Source organism: Malania oleifera, chromosome 2 (genome assembly GCF_029873635.1).
Source record: "Malania oleifera isolate guangnan ecotype guangnan chromosome 2, ASM2987363v1, whole genome shotgun sequence".
Classification (NCBI taxonomy): domain Eukaryota; kingdom Viridiplantae; phylum Streptophyta; class Magnoliopsida; order Santalales; family Ximeniaceae; genus Malania; species Malania oleifera.
The window spans coordinates 1966718-1985386 of NC_080418.1; the positions used below are offsets into that span (position 1 = coordinate 1966718).

Sequence of the window (18669 nt, forward strand, 5' to 3'; positions counted from 1 at the left end):
TAATATATACTAGCCATTGGCACGCACTATGGGATGTTTTTTATGAAAATGTATTTTTATTTTTTAAAAATACTTGTAAGCAAAATTAGGAGTCGAAAAGTATTTTTATTTATTTAAAAGAATAGTTGTGATGGATTATATGGGCATTTTAGGATAGTTAATAATGAGTAGTTTTAGGTAAAAAAAAAATTGAAATTTGAATTGTGCCCTACTTTGGGGTCCGTTTAAATTACTTGAGAAAAGGAAAGGAAAGGAAAATTAGGAAGAAACTTGTTTTTTATTATATTTTTTTTATATTAAATACTAAAAAAAATAAAATTTTATTTTTATATGATTAAAAATTAATGATATGTAAAATTAAAATTTTGCTTCTGAATTTGATATAATTTTTTATTTTCTTTTTTACTTTTCTTGATAATCAAACATAAAAACATATAGTTCTTGATATTTTCCTTTCTTTTCGTTACTCTTTTTCCAAACGGGACATTAAGGGGTTACGTTTTTTTATTTTTTAGATTAATCCTTATTATTAATTTTTTAAAAAAAATAAAAAAAAATATTTATATAAGGATAAATTCGGTGTTTGTGAAAATGACACTCCGGGGAAAACTCACTTCATATTAGTAGAGATTCTAAAATCTTCCGCTGACAATAGAAACAAAGCACATTTGATTTTATGAAGAGAGAAAGGGTTAGTAGTTAATAATCTATTACATTTGATTATTAATTAAATAAATTAATTAAGTTGGAAATGGTGATTTAATTAGTGCAATTAATTAATTAATTAATTAATTAATCAATTAATTAGGGGAGCAGCCTGCATCTGCATGCTTTGGCTGTTTTCACGCTGTCACCTTCAGACCTTGCACTTAATTAATGCCCTACTAGGAGGTGGCATTTCCCATGTGCAGAGGCACCTTAACTAAATTCACACTTATTGATGCAAGTAAACCCATAATGTTCAACACAAAAAATTATTAAGTTAAATTGTCACATTTTAATTAATTTTTGATATTTTTAGTGATTATAAAGAATTATTAGGTTAGATTATAATGCATGACCACATCGGATAATCAATGCTTAAAAAATATAACTTATAATTACTTGTTTAAAATTTCCCGTGATTAGGTTAAAATTTTCATAGTAACGAGCGTTTATGAGTCTACCGCACCCTATGATAATAAAGTTGAATCGATTAGTAAAAATAATGATCTTCGTAGTTCAACCACCAACTCTTGATTGGTTGATTTTAACGAATTCAAGTTGTTATTTCTGGAATGGCCACAAAGTAATCTACAAAGGAAGGTATCTAAGACTTCCCCCTCCCCATCAAGCATAGTGTAAAGGAAACACTCTTCACATCTTCAGTTAAACCCTTTTCCAAGACTTGGATGGATTGAAAATTAGAAATTTTGAAAAATTGGAAATTCCAATCATAAAGTGAAAGTTCCTATAGAATGAATGTTCTTTAAGGAACTCAGGCAGGAAGATTGTTATTTTCTGCTCCAGAATTGCCCGTTTCGGGATTACTTATCGAACTCCCAAATCACGCCCCCATCCTCTGCAATACAACAACAGACAATTAGCCATAATTAAGCTGAAAGTTGAAGTGAAAAATGAGAGGAGGAATTGAAACATGGTGCGGTCCCAAAAGAGAAAAGAACACATTATGCCCAGTAAGTGAATCCAGAAACAGAAACTCTCTTCCTTGCATGTGCACTTGGCTAAACAGCATGGTTTTCACCCAAACGAGAGCAATTTCCATTTCACAAAAATGCATGCTGGCTGGTGAGCACACCATATGCCTCGCAGATTGAGCATTACTTCAACCCATAGTTGCCAGAAAACACAAACACCCTAGCAAAACCACGTGTTGGTACAAACATTCCAAATCGTCCACCACACCACATGCCTCGGATTGAGCATTACTTCAACCCATAGCTATCAGAAAACACAAACACCCTAGCAAACCACGTATTAGTGCAAAGGTTCCAGAACGTGGTACATTTTCTTTCCAGAACATTAACTCTAACGATCCAAAGTTTTACTTCATTTTTCACAGAACCTTTTTTTAGGAAAAAGAGGGAAATCGTCACATTTTAATTCTACTTCTATCATTATCAATCTATTCCACAACAGAAAATCTCTCCTAGATTTAGAAACAGCTCAACATTCTCTCCAAAATATACAGGTGCCATTACACTTTTTCCACCACTATATTTAATTAGGTATACCTCTAATGTTTCACATTTTAGAACAGGCATCGTACTGCAATCCTGTTCCTGTTCCACATTCTAGGTAACATTGCTTCAGCCGATTCACATGATGATGGGCTGCCTGTGTACAATTCTAAGCAATTATTCACATCATGATGGAGGACTGCCCATGGATGATTCTACGCAATCATGTTTCTGATTGATGATTTAGAAATTGGGGATTTTGTTTAAAAATTAGGAAACATGCGTGTTTTTGGAGTTAGGAGTTTTAGATAATTTAGAGTTCTCTATTTTCCATTTTTTTTAAAAAAACATTTAATGTTAGACATATAAGTTCTTTACCTTTGTGCAACGCATGGTAAAATTTAAAATGTAATCATCAACTGAACTTGAAACTCCCTCCCCTACCTCTATCTCTCTCTCTTGAGGGACCCCTTGTGGATAATTCTAAGCAATTATTCACCCGATGGAGGAGCGCCTGTGGATGATTCTATATGCAGTCATGTCTGCTTGAAGAATTGGAAACTGAGGATATTGTTAAAATTTTAATGTAGGTATTAGGAATTAGGAGTTCAGTAATTTACAGTTTCCTTGAATATTTCATAAATTTTGGGGCTATTTTATTATCTTTTTCACTTTAAATGTTTGATGTATAAGAGCTTTATTCGTGTGTAATGTATGTTTAGAATGCAACGATGAATATAAAAACTTCCTCTCTGCTGCCCTACATCACGACTTATGTCAAATGGACATTCATGTGCCACTCAAATCATATAGAAATAAATAATATAATCCTCCTGAAAAATAAAATGCCATAAGCCATGAAATTTCCACTCCATTTTTTCCTTTCCTTTTATGTTGCAAGATTTGTTTGAGCAATTTCCAGAACAAAAGCATACTGGGTGGTTTAAACCACCCAAGAATTGTGTTTTAACTTTTTGAGTGAAGGAGGTCACAATGGCCAATTAAAGAAGCAATTAGCAATGAAAAAATTCTAGCAACAGTTGGCATACCTTTAACTTTCTTGTTTATCCAAATCTCACCGAGCATCCCAGCACCAACACCAGCAGCAATTATTGATCCATAGAGTGCAATAGCAGAGGGTAAGGATCTTCGAGGAAGGAAGTAGCATTCTGGAACTTGCCGTATCTTCTTGGGTAGCCGTTTCTTTATAACGGGTCTTACACTTGGTTCATTACGCATAGATTCACCAATGTTTTTCCAGTCCAAACCTTTCAATGGGTCTTTAGATTCTTCAGAACTCATCGTCAAAAAATAATTTGATTCAAAACGAGGATCTGCAAGACCAAAGCTATGATTTTGGTCATAATTGCAACAAATTCTACTTCAAAAGAATGATGCTAAAACCAAAGCCACAATTATGGATGTGATGGAAGAAACTCACATCACAGACATGGTGTGTGCACAACAAGCCTCCTTGAGGTTTCAAAATTTTCATTGTCCTCTTTTGGGGTTTCAAAAATGTCATAGACCTCCCCTCAAAAGACCCGTCTTTTTACAAAATACAAGGGAATGTTTGTGTCTTTTAACAAAACTCAAGAAAGGTCTCTAGAATTATTGAAACCTCAAGGAAGGCCAGTGTCTTTTGCCCAAAAAAAATACTAAAAACTATTAAAAGATGAAATTTTAAATAAATTTGTGGACAAAAGTATCCTTATAAAATTCGAGGTTCGAGGTAAATTTTCAAAAAACCAACATTCCTGAAAAAAGGAATTTCTATACTATATATGAAAGTATGGATAGCGTAAATCATCTTATTACAAATATATTCTTATCTTGAGAAAGTAAGACTAAATATTCTTAATATATATATATATATATATATGTAGAAAGTAAATTCGGTCAAAATTAGATAAAATTACATCTAGAACATTTAAAAGTTCATTTTTGAAGTTAAAGAAAACATTTTCATTTGGTTAACAAATAAAATAAACTACCCTTATATATAAACCTACGTCTATATCTACACTATAACAAATGGACTTGATGTATGAATGAAGTAAACCATTTTTGCAGCAAAAAATATTCCTATATTTTAAAAGTAATACAAAACATTCCTAAAAAAGAAAATAAATTCAATCAAAATCAGATAAAATTACATTTATAAAATCTATTTTAGATATGTCAAAGTTTGAATCTGAAAAAGAAATTCTATTTAGCCAAAAAAAAAAAATCAGTGTATATATATCATGTATAAAATAACAAATAGCATAAAATAATTTGTAGCCAAAAAATGTTATTGCCTTCTAGAAGTAAGACAGTATTTCAAAAAAGTAATTAAATTCAATAACATTAGATGAATCTACATTAAAAAAATTTATTTTAAAAAGATCAAGATTTAGACCTAAAAAAATCCATTTCATTCAAATAAAATAAATGCAATGGTATTATAAATGTTAAATAAAATGTACATCCCAAAATAAAATAGGTAAATTCCTCTACTATTTTTAAAATTATTGTGAAGTGTCTAACATCATTTGGACGAATAATAATATAATTTCTAGAAGAAAAATTTTAGAAATGAAACTATAAACCCAGAAGTAACCTTAAAATAGTAAATTTTAAATTATTTAAATTTAAAAACACTCATTAATTGATAGTTAAGTAAACAAATATAACAATAATTAAGAGTTTAAATAGTAAATCACAATTTAGAAATTGTACTAAAGTTATTAATATTTTCATGGGAAGAAGCCATACATTGAGATCTTTATAAAATAAAGAAATAATGGAAAATCTACTTTTAATTTTTTTTTTTTATCTATAATGTTATGCAACTATAAAAGTTCAATATTTTTCATAATTTTAATTAGAATATTTGTGTCATACCATATATATTTATTAAATATTATCCATGTCCCTACATTTACATGGTGTCATAATAGTATCTCATGTTGAAGTTTGTATTTTATAATTTTAACAAAGTGTTAACTTTTATAAATAACTTTCGATGTTCACACTTTAATATTTGCAAACTAAATTATGGCAATATATTAGCAAAAAATTTTAAAAATATATCTAAAATTTATTTAAAATTATTTTTAAAAAAATTTACACTATTATTCACACACAATCACATGTAGTGCACATGATATATCTAGTGATGACAAAAAGCACACTGGTGTATAAGACTTATGCCAAAGCATGGGCATCATCCTCGATGAAGCTCTAAAATGAAGTAACAGAGTGTGTGCAGTGGTGGCAAGTATCATATTACCAAGTAACAAGTTTCTATTGCTTGTGCATGCCACAACATAAAACTATAAATGAGATGCGGGCTCACTGTCCTAATAGTAATAATGAAATGGGTAAATTTGGTTGAATGAGTGCTCCATCACTCATTTTTATTCTTACAGATTAAATCGAAAACAATGGTAGTTTGGGTAAGTATTTTTCTTTTGGTATTAAAAAGGAAGAACAATAGGCTGCAGGATCAGAGCCCCTTTGATCATAATAAAAGGTATAAATTTGGATTAAAGATAACTATCCTTATAATCATAATGATATGGACACATTTATTTATATTTTTTTATAATAAGATTAAGTGTATATTTTTCCCCCTTTTTGAAGAAGACAAGAACAAGAACATATAATAGCAAAGGAGAACAATACAAAGGTACGGCAAAAAAGAACACAGTGAGTGATAGCAAAACAATAAGAAAACATAAGAAAATAGCAACTAAAGGCCAAAACATCTATTCTTCATGTCAAAGAGAATGCATGACATAGTAGAATCACCATTTGGAAAAGAGTACTCAAAAACAATAGAATTCCTTTGCTTCTAGATGTGGTAGACAGAAGCCAAGCCAGCTTAATAGCGACTGCATGACCAAAATTACCAATAGAAGAAAGCCAAGATAGGTCCTTATTCCCAATTAGAAAATCTCCTTGTAATGTTTACAATGCCAAGAACATTACAGGAGACCCTTTTGGTGAAATCACATTTGAAATAAAGATAATTCCTGCTTTTGATATGGAATTGCAGAATATGCAGCAGGGATTGATAGTGATGTTCCATTTTGAGATTCTGTCAAGAGTGCCAAGTCTATTATGAATGCCTAGCCAGCCAAAAAAAAAAAAATCATGCCTGGAAATATTGTGCTTGAACCAGATTGAAGAAACCCAGCTGACTTGATCTCCTTTGTCTCTGATGTGACACCAAACTGAAAATAAACTGAATTTCCCTGATGAGATAAGAAGCCAAGATACAGAACCTTTCAGGTCTGAATTGGGAAGGACGCATTAACTCTGACAGATTGTCTTTTGCGCCATTTCCAGTTATTACCTGCAATTAGCTAAGAAAATTTGGCACTGGGACATAGACTATACTCAGAGGAGATAGTGTGGCCCATGTTAGTCAAAACGACTCAATTGGGATTATCATAAAACAATAATTTATCTTTGTCATTCTCAATATAATGCTCAAAGCAGCCATAAGCTACATCTCTTGCTTGAAGTCCAAGTCCATGAACAGCTAGGAGGTGGCTTTATATATATTTATCCTTCAACTTAGAAGAGTGAATCCATCTAACCCAAAGAAGAGGAAGGCAGCAACAGAATTTCCAAATTAGCTTTGCAGCAGTGCTCTTATTCCAATCAGACAGCATTTTGATTCCCAAACCATCTTCACTACAAATGTTACCCCAGTTTATTTTTCCACCTTAAGGAATCCAAGCTTTACCTTTCCATATAAAAGCTTTCAAACAGTTTTCAATGCCTGTAATTACTACCCTGGGAGAAAAATTAATGATCCCCAGTAATTTTGAATGCTCACAGGGACAGATCTAATAAAGTCTATTAGTATAGATCAGATGCTCGTAAGTCCAGTTATGAATCTTAGCAGTTATCTTTTCAATTAGCAGGGCACAATCAGCCTTTGGAGGATTCTTTGCAACTAGTGAAGGCCATGATATTTAATAGGTAAGGAACAAACAGGGATTTCCAGAGTTTGGATAATGCAGACTTTGCCAGTTTCAGAAGTTCCAGAAACAAAGAGCTCTGACTTTTCAGGATTACAACGAAGACCATAAAGTAAGAAGAAGAGGTTCAAGAGTTGGGGCAGTTATCCCATGGATAGGAAAAATTTCCTCATTATTATTTATTCCCATGAGACTTTGCATTGTCCTCAAGAATGGGACATGAGAATTTTCAGAACTATCTTTCAATTTGTTTTCCCTTTTCAAGCACATTTCATCAACCATTGCATCATTTTTTCCCTCAAGCCATGAAAAAGAATTCTTTTGACTGAATATCATTTACATGCTTCTCCTCTTTCCTAAAGCATTTCTTCTTGGTCTTACAATTCCTGTCATTATGCTCCCAACTAGAACAATTTGCACACTTGTGTGGCCTCCAGGAGTACTCAATATCCATAACAACAAATTTCAAGAGTCATTACCTCTACACAGTCGGGCAATCATCATTCACATTGATTTCAATACAAATCTTGCAGTTATTAAGTTCCTCACCATCTTAGTGTAAGAATCCATATGTAGTGGATTGGCTACTGAGCTTGCAATGTGACTAAGGCCCAGAGGAGTTCAGAAAACTGAAGGTATATTGTGGAACTTAACCCATATAGGAACTTTAACTACCCATAGAGGTTGTCCTTGAGTGGAAAAGTCCCAACTTTAGAGGAAGAGAGGGGAATTCCTTATGAACCATGGTCCATTCCCAAGATCCATCTCTTATCTTCAAGATTTTTGAATTTGAATACAAAGCAACCGTTTGCAACAAGAAAATATCTATAGACCCAGTGATGTAGGACAAGAAGCAAGACCTTGGGAAGATCCTTGTTGGAGAATAATTAAGAAGTATTTGCTAAGGGATTTTTGGGTTTAGTTAGTAGTTAATTGTGTGCTTAGTTTAGTTAGTATAGGATTATGTATTTGGGGGCTTGTTTGTAATATTTTTGAATTTTTTGTATTTTAGGGATATGTTTGTAATATGATATAGCTTTAGGTAGGGCTGCAAACGAGCTGAGACGAGCCAAGCTTCACCAAGCTCAGGTTTGGTCAGAAGGGTGAGCGATCGGCTCGGGCTTGGGCTCAGCTCGATCCAAGCTCAAAAAGTCAGGCTCGAGCTCAGCTCGAGAATAAAAATACTGGTTCGGGCTCAAGCTCGAGCTCGACTCATTTAAAGGCTTGGTGTCGGACTCGATCTTGGACTTGAGCTCGGGCTCGAACTCAACCTCAGGCTCAGGCTCAGGCTCAGGCTTGGGCCAATAATTCTTCCAGAAGCCAAGAACGACAGCAAACATAGAATAATCAAATGTGCATTCATGAAGAAAAATGTGTAAAATTAAACCAGCCAAGCTTTCCAACGACATAATTACTCACAAGGTGGTTAGAGATGACAAGCTTTCCAGGCCAGAGCTGATCTTAGTTTATCAAGCTATTCTTCTTCCTTGAACAGAGACTGAAAGGCATCTGGTATTTTGCCTGAAAACAATCATAGATTCCATGAACCCAGAAAACCAAATCGCATCAAGAAAACAACAAGCCATTCTCAAATCGAAGACGATAGAGAGTGAGAGAGAGAGAGAGTCTGATCTCCTTCGCGGTGACTGATCTCCTTTGAGAGAAGGGGCAAAATGCAGAACAGAAGGAGAGAAACTAACCTGTCGGACAGAGAATTAACTCAAAGACAAGGGGTGTGGGCAAGAATAAAAGCAAGCTTAGAGAACGATGGATGGTCCGATTGAGAGAGAGAGAGAGAGAGAGAGAGAGAGTCCGATCTCCTTCGTGGTGGCCAAAGGGCAAAGTGCTGAAGCCGTTGGCCGTGTGTTGCACTGCTGTGTTCAACGTGCACAGTGCGTAGAAGCCCTAGGCAGGACACTGCGTGAATGGAAAGGGCTGGAGCGTAGGGCTGCAAACAAGAGATACATTAAAAGTTAAAACATTCATCTTCTAGCCTTCTAGTTTCATAATTTCAGTTGAATTAATATGGGCCGAGATTTGCTCTTTTATCTTTGGATGGTTGGGCCAATATTGGACTTTTGGGATTGGGCTAATTTAACAAGCCTATTAATGAGCCCCTTACCGAGCTCCTTAACAAGCCTATTCAAGCCCGTTATCAAGCCACTCGCAAACCAAAACAAGCCAAGCCCATCTGTGCTCACACTCAGCTCGTTTACAAATCGAGGCTAAAAATTGGGCATGGGACTCACTCATTTAAATAATAAATTAGCTTGAACAAACCCTTACCAAGTTGAGCTAGCGGCTTGGTTCATTTGCATCCCTAGTTTTAGGAGTATATGTGTAATTTCATGTGAAGAGACTTTCTTATAAATAGCGTGTGAAAGCCAAGTTGAAGGCAGTTGTTGATGAATTTGAATTGAAGTGCCCGTGTTTTCCCTTGTATCTCCTCTCTTCCCTCTTCCTTCTACCCCTTTCCTCCCTTCTATCTCTCATGGTTGCAGATCCTTGATGCTGCCCCCACATCACCAAGCTTTCTTCAGACCTTTTCAACAACATTACTGATATGAATGTTCAACTGTTCCTAACAAATTCATCAATTACTAAATCTTCCCATTTTTCCTGACCCAACCTAAATATATCTGAAGAAGGATAAACAATAACTCTTGAACTTTACAGGTTCAAAGAATCTCTTTTTTGAGGCATTGCAAGATTCACCAAAGAACATTCTCCAATTCCTCTTAGGATCTTTTTTCAAATCAACACCAATGACATCATTTAAGTTGCATCCAATAGATCTTTTAATGTTCTTAATAGAATCCTTGAATAAAGCCTCCATATCTTGCAAACAAATCTCAACTCACATAAAACTTGAAGTAGAACTAAAACCATAATCAGTAGACAATCAAGCTCTGAATTGTAAGACTTCAAAATAATCAGCCTAGAAACAAAGAGACCAGAGATTCCTGATGAATTCCTGAGATTGTTGAAGAATGGTGCGAATTAGCATTCTGATGCTTTACATGCACCGAAAGAAAAACGGACTTCCCCCAAATTTAGAATAAGGGTACATTTAGTTTTAAGTGAGCCAACTAAATGTAATCAACGTAGATTCATCAAACAGGTGGAGGCCTAGAAATTGTGCAATTGTATCACTTGAGAACCCATCTCATTGACCAAATGGAATAATTTGGAAAGATAAAATTCAAAATACTCATGAAGAACTAATGCATAGTTGGGTTGTTTGCTACATAAAACCCTAACATTGTGAGTCCCTAACAGAATATAATGTAGACAAGGACAGTGGTATTGGATATATATACAAATCGATCAATAGGAAAATGCAATGGGCGCAAGACAGATTGAGCATGTAATTCTCAAAACAGAAAATAACATAACCATTTTGAGATCTCTTGGAGGCACTAACTGTGATTTTTCATTTGCTTTTGAGAAAGCTAGCTATTGTCATACAGTGATCCTGGACCACTTGTTTTAAATGCTTGTTTTCTTTTTGGACCACTTTGCTATGGGTCAATTGTAGGCTGGGCTCAAGCCTCAAGCTATAGCATAAGTGGACTTGCAGCTATTGTGCTTCCATAAAACTAAAAATCAAAGGCAAAAAATAAAACTTAGAAATTTTTTTTTTAATAATATTGTTAACATTAAAAGCTAATTGTACATGTTCTCGTTGTTTTTAGTGCTTCAAGAACAATTCTATTGGTATATGAAGGTTTGAAAAATAGTGAAAATATTTTTTGGATGACTTCTATTATTTTAGAATTTTAAATATATATATATATATATATATATATGAATATTTATTTTCTTTTATTTTAAATTTACATGGTAATTTTATTTTAATTTTCTCATTAAGAAATTTTGTACCAAAAGATTTAATCCTTAAAAGTAATTCTAATACTGTGGCTGCAAACCTGCAACAACTGAGAATTATAAAATCTGACTTTCAATTTTCACCACCACAACTATTACTTGAAACCATCCATGAATACTTAAAACAAGCAATTTACACAACCAAATTATTGTCACTTGTTTTTTGACTACTAAAGTGAAAATAGAAAATAGAAATAATGCCAAACAACCTCTTAATATCCTAATTCCTAAATTTTGTGCGGCAAATTAGTCAATTTTTTTTTATAAAAATTGTGGACCTTGAGCCAATAAATATTTGTTTAAGTTCATTTAATAAATTAAATAAATAAAATTTAAAGCTAATTCAATAAACGAGCCAATTTTTTAACATGATAAAGGTGAGGTGCAAGCCTCTTGAAAAATTAATAATTTCATTTAAAATATATAAAATAAATTTATATATAGTCTAAAACCAGGGAAAAGAAATAGAACATGACAAATAAAATAAAGAGAAGATAAAATTAAAATTTTATAAATCACATATAGGTCATTTAAGCTTACAATCTCAGGCATGGTTATGGAACATAATCAGCTGCAAGTCAGATAATTGAAGCAACCAACTCAAGATTGTGCAAAATAGCAGAGATGAAGGGATTACAACAAAACAAAAATACCATCATTAGAATAAAATTCAGAACAAATAAAACCTATTTGATTATCAGTTCATGGTCGTAGAATGACTTAGAGAAAAAAATCTATTACACAGATAATTTCAGAAAAAAAAAGCAGCTAAACCAGTTCATGACTTCATGATCACAGCAAGTTACACTATGTTTGGTGCGCATGAACTGATGGGATAAGAATGGAATAGATTGGAGAACAGAATGAAATGGGGAGTGGAATGGAATGACCATTCACATTCCACTGTTTGGTGACAAACATGGAATCACGCCGGAATGGAATGGACATTTCTATTTTCCATTCCATTCTCATGTTTGGTACAAGTAATTAATATGAAATGGAATACTCATCAATTCTTAAAAATACATTAAAATGCACAAATCTAATACTTTTTTAAAAGAAATTAACTCTGATGACTTCTAACTAAAGAGAAAATACAATGAAACAAAGAAAGATGACACAGGTAAATCCATTGATTTCCCTAAATCTAACTGAATCCACGTGCAAATATGTAAAATAAAAACCAGAATTACGTTTCAACGAGTCCCAGCAGCGGCCATGAGAGAGAACTAGAAATGTCAAAATCAGAAATAATTTTCACCCAAATCAAAATATTCTCACCCAAATCGGACAAAAATTGAGAAAACCCCAGAAATGAGAACAAAATCCAAATGAAGAAAACATGAACAAAGGAAGATGGAGCAGGAAAATGGATGTCAGAGAATACCAGGAACAATCTTAAGAATGGAGAGAGGAGGAGGGCAAGAAGAAGCAGCACCGTCTCCCAACCTTATGCCCTTCCTGAACCACCAATACAGAGCAGGCCCAGACACACAGAGAGTCGAGACGACTGCGAAGAAAACCAAACAACACCTCAAGTAAGCCCCTGATCTCCAAATGTGTTTTCTTGTTGAGATACCTTCAAAATCGAAGCTTCGCCGAAAACCCTTGGATCAGAGCACACAATTCATTCTGCAAGCCCCAACCCTAAAACTCTCGCTAGCAAATTGGAAAACGAAACTCGACGAGAAAAGGCTTTAAAAAATAACAATACAATGAGAAATCCGAGAGCAAAATTCAAGAACAAGTCCTTCAACTGTTTCGTCTGCTTCGTCTTCTCCCAGTTCTCTTTCGACGTCTGGATTGACTGGAGTGCACAATCGAGGAAGAGAGAGAGACAGAGAGAGGGGAGTATCAGGGAGACGGGCTGAGGGGAGAACTTTCGTTAATTCGGTTAATTAATTCTCGATTAAAAAATCTCATTAATTGAGTCGATTAAAATTTTATGTTTAATCAAATTCAAAACTAATTGAATCAAATTTCAGTTAAATGGGTTAACTAATTTTAATTAATTTAATATTTTAATATATATATATAATATAAATAATATACAATATGTATAAAATGTTAATATATACAATATATAAAAATTAAATAAAATTTTAGTATATATATATAATATAAAATATTTTAATATATAATATATATAATTATTTATTATTAATTTACACTATTTGGTTAATTTGATTAACCAAATTAACCGAAGCTAAAAATCCGAACCGAAATTCAACGAAATGAAAACCGAACCGAACCATGTTATTTGGTTAATTTGATTAACCAAATTAACCGAACCTAAAAATTCAAATCGAAATTCAACAAAATAAAAATCAAACCAAATCGAATAAATTTTTAACCAAACCGAATCGACCGAATTTACTCGATTAATTTGGTTTTAACCAAATTATGCTCTCCCATAGTTAGGGATGAGAGAAGATGAGGGGAGTGTCGAAGAGAGTCATGAGCGCGTTGGGCCAATTCTTACTTTATGTTAGAATCATCTCATTATAAACTTTCATCTTATAATGAAATCTCATACACACTTTTGGAGTAAGCATTCCAATCGGAATATGGGAGAAAAAACTCAACTCGATTAAAACTCAAAATCTACCTTGGATTCATGACTTTGACAGAGAATGAAATAAATTGTGGATAGAGAGAAAAAAAGCTTCAAACAACCACCGCTGAAAAGGGAAATCGTCAATTGAGCAAGTAGGGCTTTTAAAAAATCGTAACTGAAATGACCTAAAAGAAAGATTGTTTGACACTTCGATATGCTATCACTGAAGAAAGAGCTGTTGGTTGTTAGCAGACTGCAAAAGCCTGTCAGCGATGAGAGGTTATTGGTGAGATGAGGGAAAGCAAGAAGGAAAGTGACTTTAACAAAGGGGTCAAGAAATTGGTTTCATAAATAAGTTTTATTTTAATATATATATATATATATATTTCTTAATTAAAATAAATCTTTTGTTAAAAATTACTATAGCCCTAGTTTTGGGCACCCTGGAAACAAATAAGGTAAAAAAAAAAAAAAACACCAAATTTTATTACTTATAATTAATAATTATAAACACCGATTTCTTTCTTTTAAGATTTAGGCAAATTTCTTAAATTTTTTTTATGTTTGCGATAAAAAAGAATTAATTTCAAGAACAACTTGATGAAATTATTTTAATTTTGCAAGTCAAAGGTCATATCGTATCGCCAATAATATCGCAATTTTTTTAAGAAACTAAAAAATTATAAAATAATAAAAACATTTTCTAGTGATATTTTTTAATTATATAAAATTTTAAAATAAAAAATAAATCTATTTTCACACGTAGACGATGTTAAAATTTTTTATTATCTTGCTTTTTATCATATGCTTTCTCAAGATTTATATTAATATAAAAGTTGCAATTTTAATTATTGAAATGTCTACCATAAAAGAAATATAATAACAATCGATAGAAAAAGGAAAAAACGGAAAGGTAAGAAAAGAGATGGGGCTTCTAATTTGAAGCTAAGTACCTTTATTATGAAAAACAAACGATGTATAGTACACTTGGGATACTCTTAATTTTGCATTCATATAATTACTACACTTCAAAATAACAATTGATACTGAGGACTTGATTCAATAATTATTTTGGCTAACTAGTTTTGACTAGCTAGTTAACCTTCCTACAATTCTTTCTTATCTCACCATTAGATCCAGTGAGAGGACTAATATCTCCCATTCTAATCATTGCAGAAATGAAGTCAGATAAGAAGCTTTTAGGATTGCTATTGTATTTTTTGACGAGCGAGTCAGTAGATCCGCCATTGAACAATACTTGGTCAGAATGGAGGAGACCCTTTTTGCTGATCAGGTTCTTGAAATAGGCATTGTCAAATGCAGTGGGAGTCTGAAAATCAAGCGGTGCAAGGTTGTTGTCGCCCGAGCCAGTAGTCCTCGGGCAGCTTCTCTGCCTCCTTTTTGCGAAAGAAGCATCAATATTAGTCTCATTGTAGATGCGACTTCTAAAGACGGTGCACCTTGCTTGTCCAATTGTGTGGGCCCCTACATACATATATCGAAAGCTAATAAGAGTGTGCATATGCTATATCACTTATTTGGTACATAAAATTTGTTTGAATTGCATGTCAATTGTTTTGATTTGAACATTTAATTTCTTGTTGTTAATGCCCAGTTAGGTTTACTCAAATAGCAAAGGTTAAATTGGGCTTTGGCGACTCTAAGATCTCAAGTTCAATTCCCTACTTGTTGCTTATTAGCGAAGCATCAATAGGCGAACAACAATCCACCAAGGTATTTGATAAATGTATATCAAACTTGTACCTTTAGACTAGATCCAATTCTTTGTTGACTAATTGGAATATGTGTGTATGTGTATAGAAATATATGCATACCAGATAAAGAAACGAGATCGGTGGTGGAGAGACCAAGGGATTGAAATCTGGAGATGAGGGCGGAAAGGGAAGAAGCAGGACCAGGGATGCCTCTGTTGGCCGCCGATTGACTGGCTGTCTTTGAATCTCTTCTTCCTACCTTCACATTCCAGCTTGGCCCTCCTAGCTGCATCCACATTCAGCAATTTTCAATAAACAAATTAATATTAAACGTAATGGTGTATAGATGCAAACCATTTCTTTAATCAAATTAGCCGACTAAATTGAATATATATATATATATACTTTTTTATTAGAACTAATAGAATTGAATGTATTGAATCCCCGTGAGAATTCCAGCCATCGACAAGCCACTTATTGGACCCCCGATGCGGCACCAAACTCACGAGTCAGCGGCCTTCTCTCCCGGCTCGCCAGCCGAATTAATCGGATGCGGTTTCGGATAATACTCACAATGGTAACTGAATCACGAGCAGCAATGGCTAGAATATCGGCGCATGAGACAACGCCAGGGCATACTTTTTCCACTTTAGATTTGGCGGCATCAATAACATTGAAGCCTCGTGCGGAATTATTATTTGGACCTGCTGTCTTCTCTCCCGTGAAAGAAGAAGTGTCATCTAGCAATATGGAACCATCGCAGCCCTGCAATTAATTGCAAACATAATGCTATCAAAATTAATATTGATTAATAAGGGTGTGTCTAATTATTACCAAGTGTTCATACATATAACTATTGAAATTAAATTTTAGTCATGCTATGATTTGGAAAATGTTTAGTTTTCCACATGTTATTTATTATCCGCACGACTCGAGTTTGGGAGATTACGACTTTTTATTTTAGATAATACTTAGGTACTTAAGTGAAAAAGGGTAAAGGGATAGGCCCATTATTCCGGTGAATTAGTCGAGTGTTTAAAGGGTCTCGGACGCTATTAGTTCAAAAAGAAAAAAATAAAGTATTTTCACTTATTAAGGCCATAAAAAATCCATTAATAATATAGATGAAGAATCTTGATTTTTCAACGTTCAAATTTATTATAAATATGGTACAATGCATTCAATCACAACGAATCTTAGCTACAAAACATATTTATATGGATGTGACATTTGCAATAATTTATTAATATAATTTAAAACATGTATGCAAGCTTCTAGATGATAGAACATAAAAAGAAAATTTAAGTTGTTGGGTATTGACTTTTTACCCAACTCCTAACACCAACTTAATTAATTAACATCACCTTAATCCTCTCCCCCGCCCTTTTATCCAAACTATAATATAATAATAATAATAACAATAAAGTACATGTAAGAATTTATAGTAACTACCCCAATTGGTTTCAACTTAATTTTGTCTACCATTAGAATTTATGATTTTCCTTATAAAATAACCACTATCTTTGTATGTTTAAAATCTCTCTAATATAAATTTGAATTTGTGACACGTTTCTTACCCCTTTGTTAGAGTGACTCATACCTCTACGTATAGAATGTATATGTACATCTGCATGTAGGATCTGAGCACATGATAATGCATACCAACTCAAATAGCATATTAAGAAAAATTTTATGTGATTCTACAAACAGATTTATCTTGGTCTAACATGAATCTTTCTTCAGGCCAGTTAACTTAAAGTTGTCCAATGAATTCATTGTTTTGGGTTCCACATAACTCAAAAATATATAAGCTATATTTGGACGGGATATGAAGAGGAGTAAACCACCTAATAAAGAGTAGCAAACCCAGTAAAAAAATGAAACAATTTTATACTAATTATAGGGATATATTTTTTAGAAGTCTCATGTTGGAGTATCATATATAAAGGTACTCAAAATTTAAGTTTGATCAAATAATTGACGGAAAAGGATTTAACCCTTAATTTAATAGAAGAAAATACTCTTAATTTGGTGAATTGACAAAAAAAGAATCATATAACAGACCCATTTAGTGGGACTTAAGACTTATTATTATTTTTGTTATTATTATAAATTTTAAACTTTAATCATATATCCTTAAAGACCTTAATCATAATGCAGAATGTGAAACCGTGAGACTAGCCTTAAACTCCACACGCGCACACAGGCACACGTACGGAGATAAGGGCCAGAAGTGCTTTCAGAGGTAGAATTGTAGAAGCATGCATCAAGCATAAAATTTTAACATGTTAAAAAGTTTCCTGGTAGAGGAGATATATATATATATATATATATATGTATGTATGTATGTATGTATGTATGTATGTATATGTATATAGCATTACGTTAACGAAGCAGTCATGGAAGAAGAGGCGCAGAAGAGAAGCGCCCATGCGTTTCTCCTTCGACACAGCAGACTGGACGGCAGATTTCACTGCCCCAAAAACATTTGGGCATGTCTTGGAATAGAAGCTCGTAGAGAGCTGAGCAGACGAGCTCCCTGCCAACACTACTAATACTGCAATCACGACAAACATTAACCAGCGGCAGGAACAATAACACAAAGAAGAAGATGAAGAAGCAGCCATGGAAGCCAAATAATGCTTACGTGCTAGCAAGCAGCTGCAGGGGGGTGTGCAGTAGCTAGGAATATAAATAGGGGGAGACGGAGAGGATGTGGAGAAGTCATGATGGACCGTTAGGCAGGGGCAGGTGACCTAATCATGAAGATGAGTCTCCATGCATGCCATGCATAACTTATTATGACGTCAGCTGTTAATTCCATGTCTATCTGGTTTTGCAAGGTAGAAATATATATATATGAAAGACTCGGTTTGATTTGACACTTCAATATAGGGATAAACTATACATATGCATGCCCTCCACCGGCCTAATTAGGATTGGGTCAATTTTGGGGAGCCGTAGCTGGGGGGGAGCTTGTAGCCAATTTGTCAATCCTTGTGGGACCTTTGATATATTTCTTTGGATTTGATGCATAGTGTAACGGTCTCACCCCGACTCATGTGCTTAGATAGGGACATGCATAGTGTAACGGTCTCACCCCGACTCATGTGCTTTGATAAATTGGCACGATGAGTTTAGCTCTACTGAATCCACTCTCCTTATAAGTTTAAGATTTCTCTACTATACATTCAATATGAACTATGACACACAGCTAGCTAGCTAGCTCACCCTATATAATACATGCGTGGAGTATCTTGGTGAATCACCTACTAGCTAGCTAGGGTTATGAATGCATAGACTTAACAAATAAAAAGAAAAAAAGAAAAAGAAAAAAAAATGAATATAAGGAG

The 18669-nt window shown here is 33.6% G+C and overlaps 2 protein-coding genes across 2 annotated transcripts; both read right to left on the reverse strand.

Annotated features, from left to right (window-relative positions):
• Nucleotides 1-1195: 1195 nt before the first annotated feature.
• On the reverse strand, nt 1196-12657 carry LOC131147761 (uncharacterized; the record flags this gene model as incomplete). Its single annotated transcript, XM_058097320.1, has 4 exons — nt 1196-1561; nt 3230-3514; nt 6325-6411; nt 12432-12657. Coding segments are annotated over 4 exons (633 nt in total), but the record flags the coding sequence as incomplete, so codon positions are not given.
• Nucleotides 12658-14536: 1879 nt separating this feature from the next.
• LOC131147762 (peroxidase 4-like) lies at nt 14537-18140 on the reverse strand. Its single transcript, XM_058097321.1, has 4 exons — nt 17701-18140; nt 15890-16081; nt 15437-15602; nt 14537-15086 (listed from the first exon to the last, which is right to left on the reverse strand). The coding sequence occupies exons 1-4, from the start codon at nt 17941-17943 to the stop codon at nt 14695-14697; spliced, it is 993 nt and encodes a 330-aa protein (XP_057953304.1). The 5' UTR covers nt 17944-18140; the 3' UTR covers nt 14537-14694.
• Between the last annotated feature and the right edge of the window lie 529 nt (nt 18141-18669).

Bases quoted from the DNA above. Each gene is read 5' to 3' on its own strand.
- LOC131147762 (XM_058097321.1), bottom strand. From the start codon at position 17,943: ATGGCTGCTTCTTCATCTTCTTCTTTGTGTTATTGTTCCTGCCGCTGG. The intron at 16,082-17,700 runs GTAATGCTATAT...AATTAATTGCAG, and splicing joins TCCATGACTGCTTCGTTAAC to GGCTGCGATGGTTCCATATT. The intron at 15,603-15,889 runs GTGAGTATTATC...ATGTGGATGCAG, and splicing joins CTCGTGATTCAGTTACCATT to CTAGGAGGGCCAAGCTGGAA.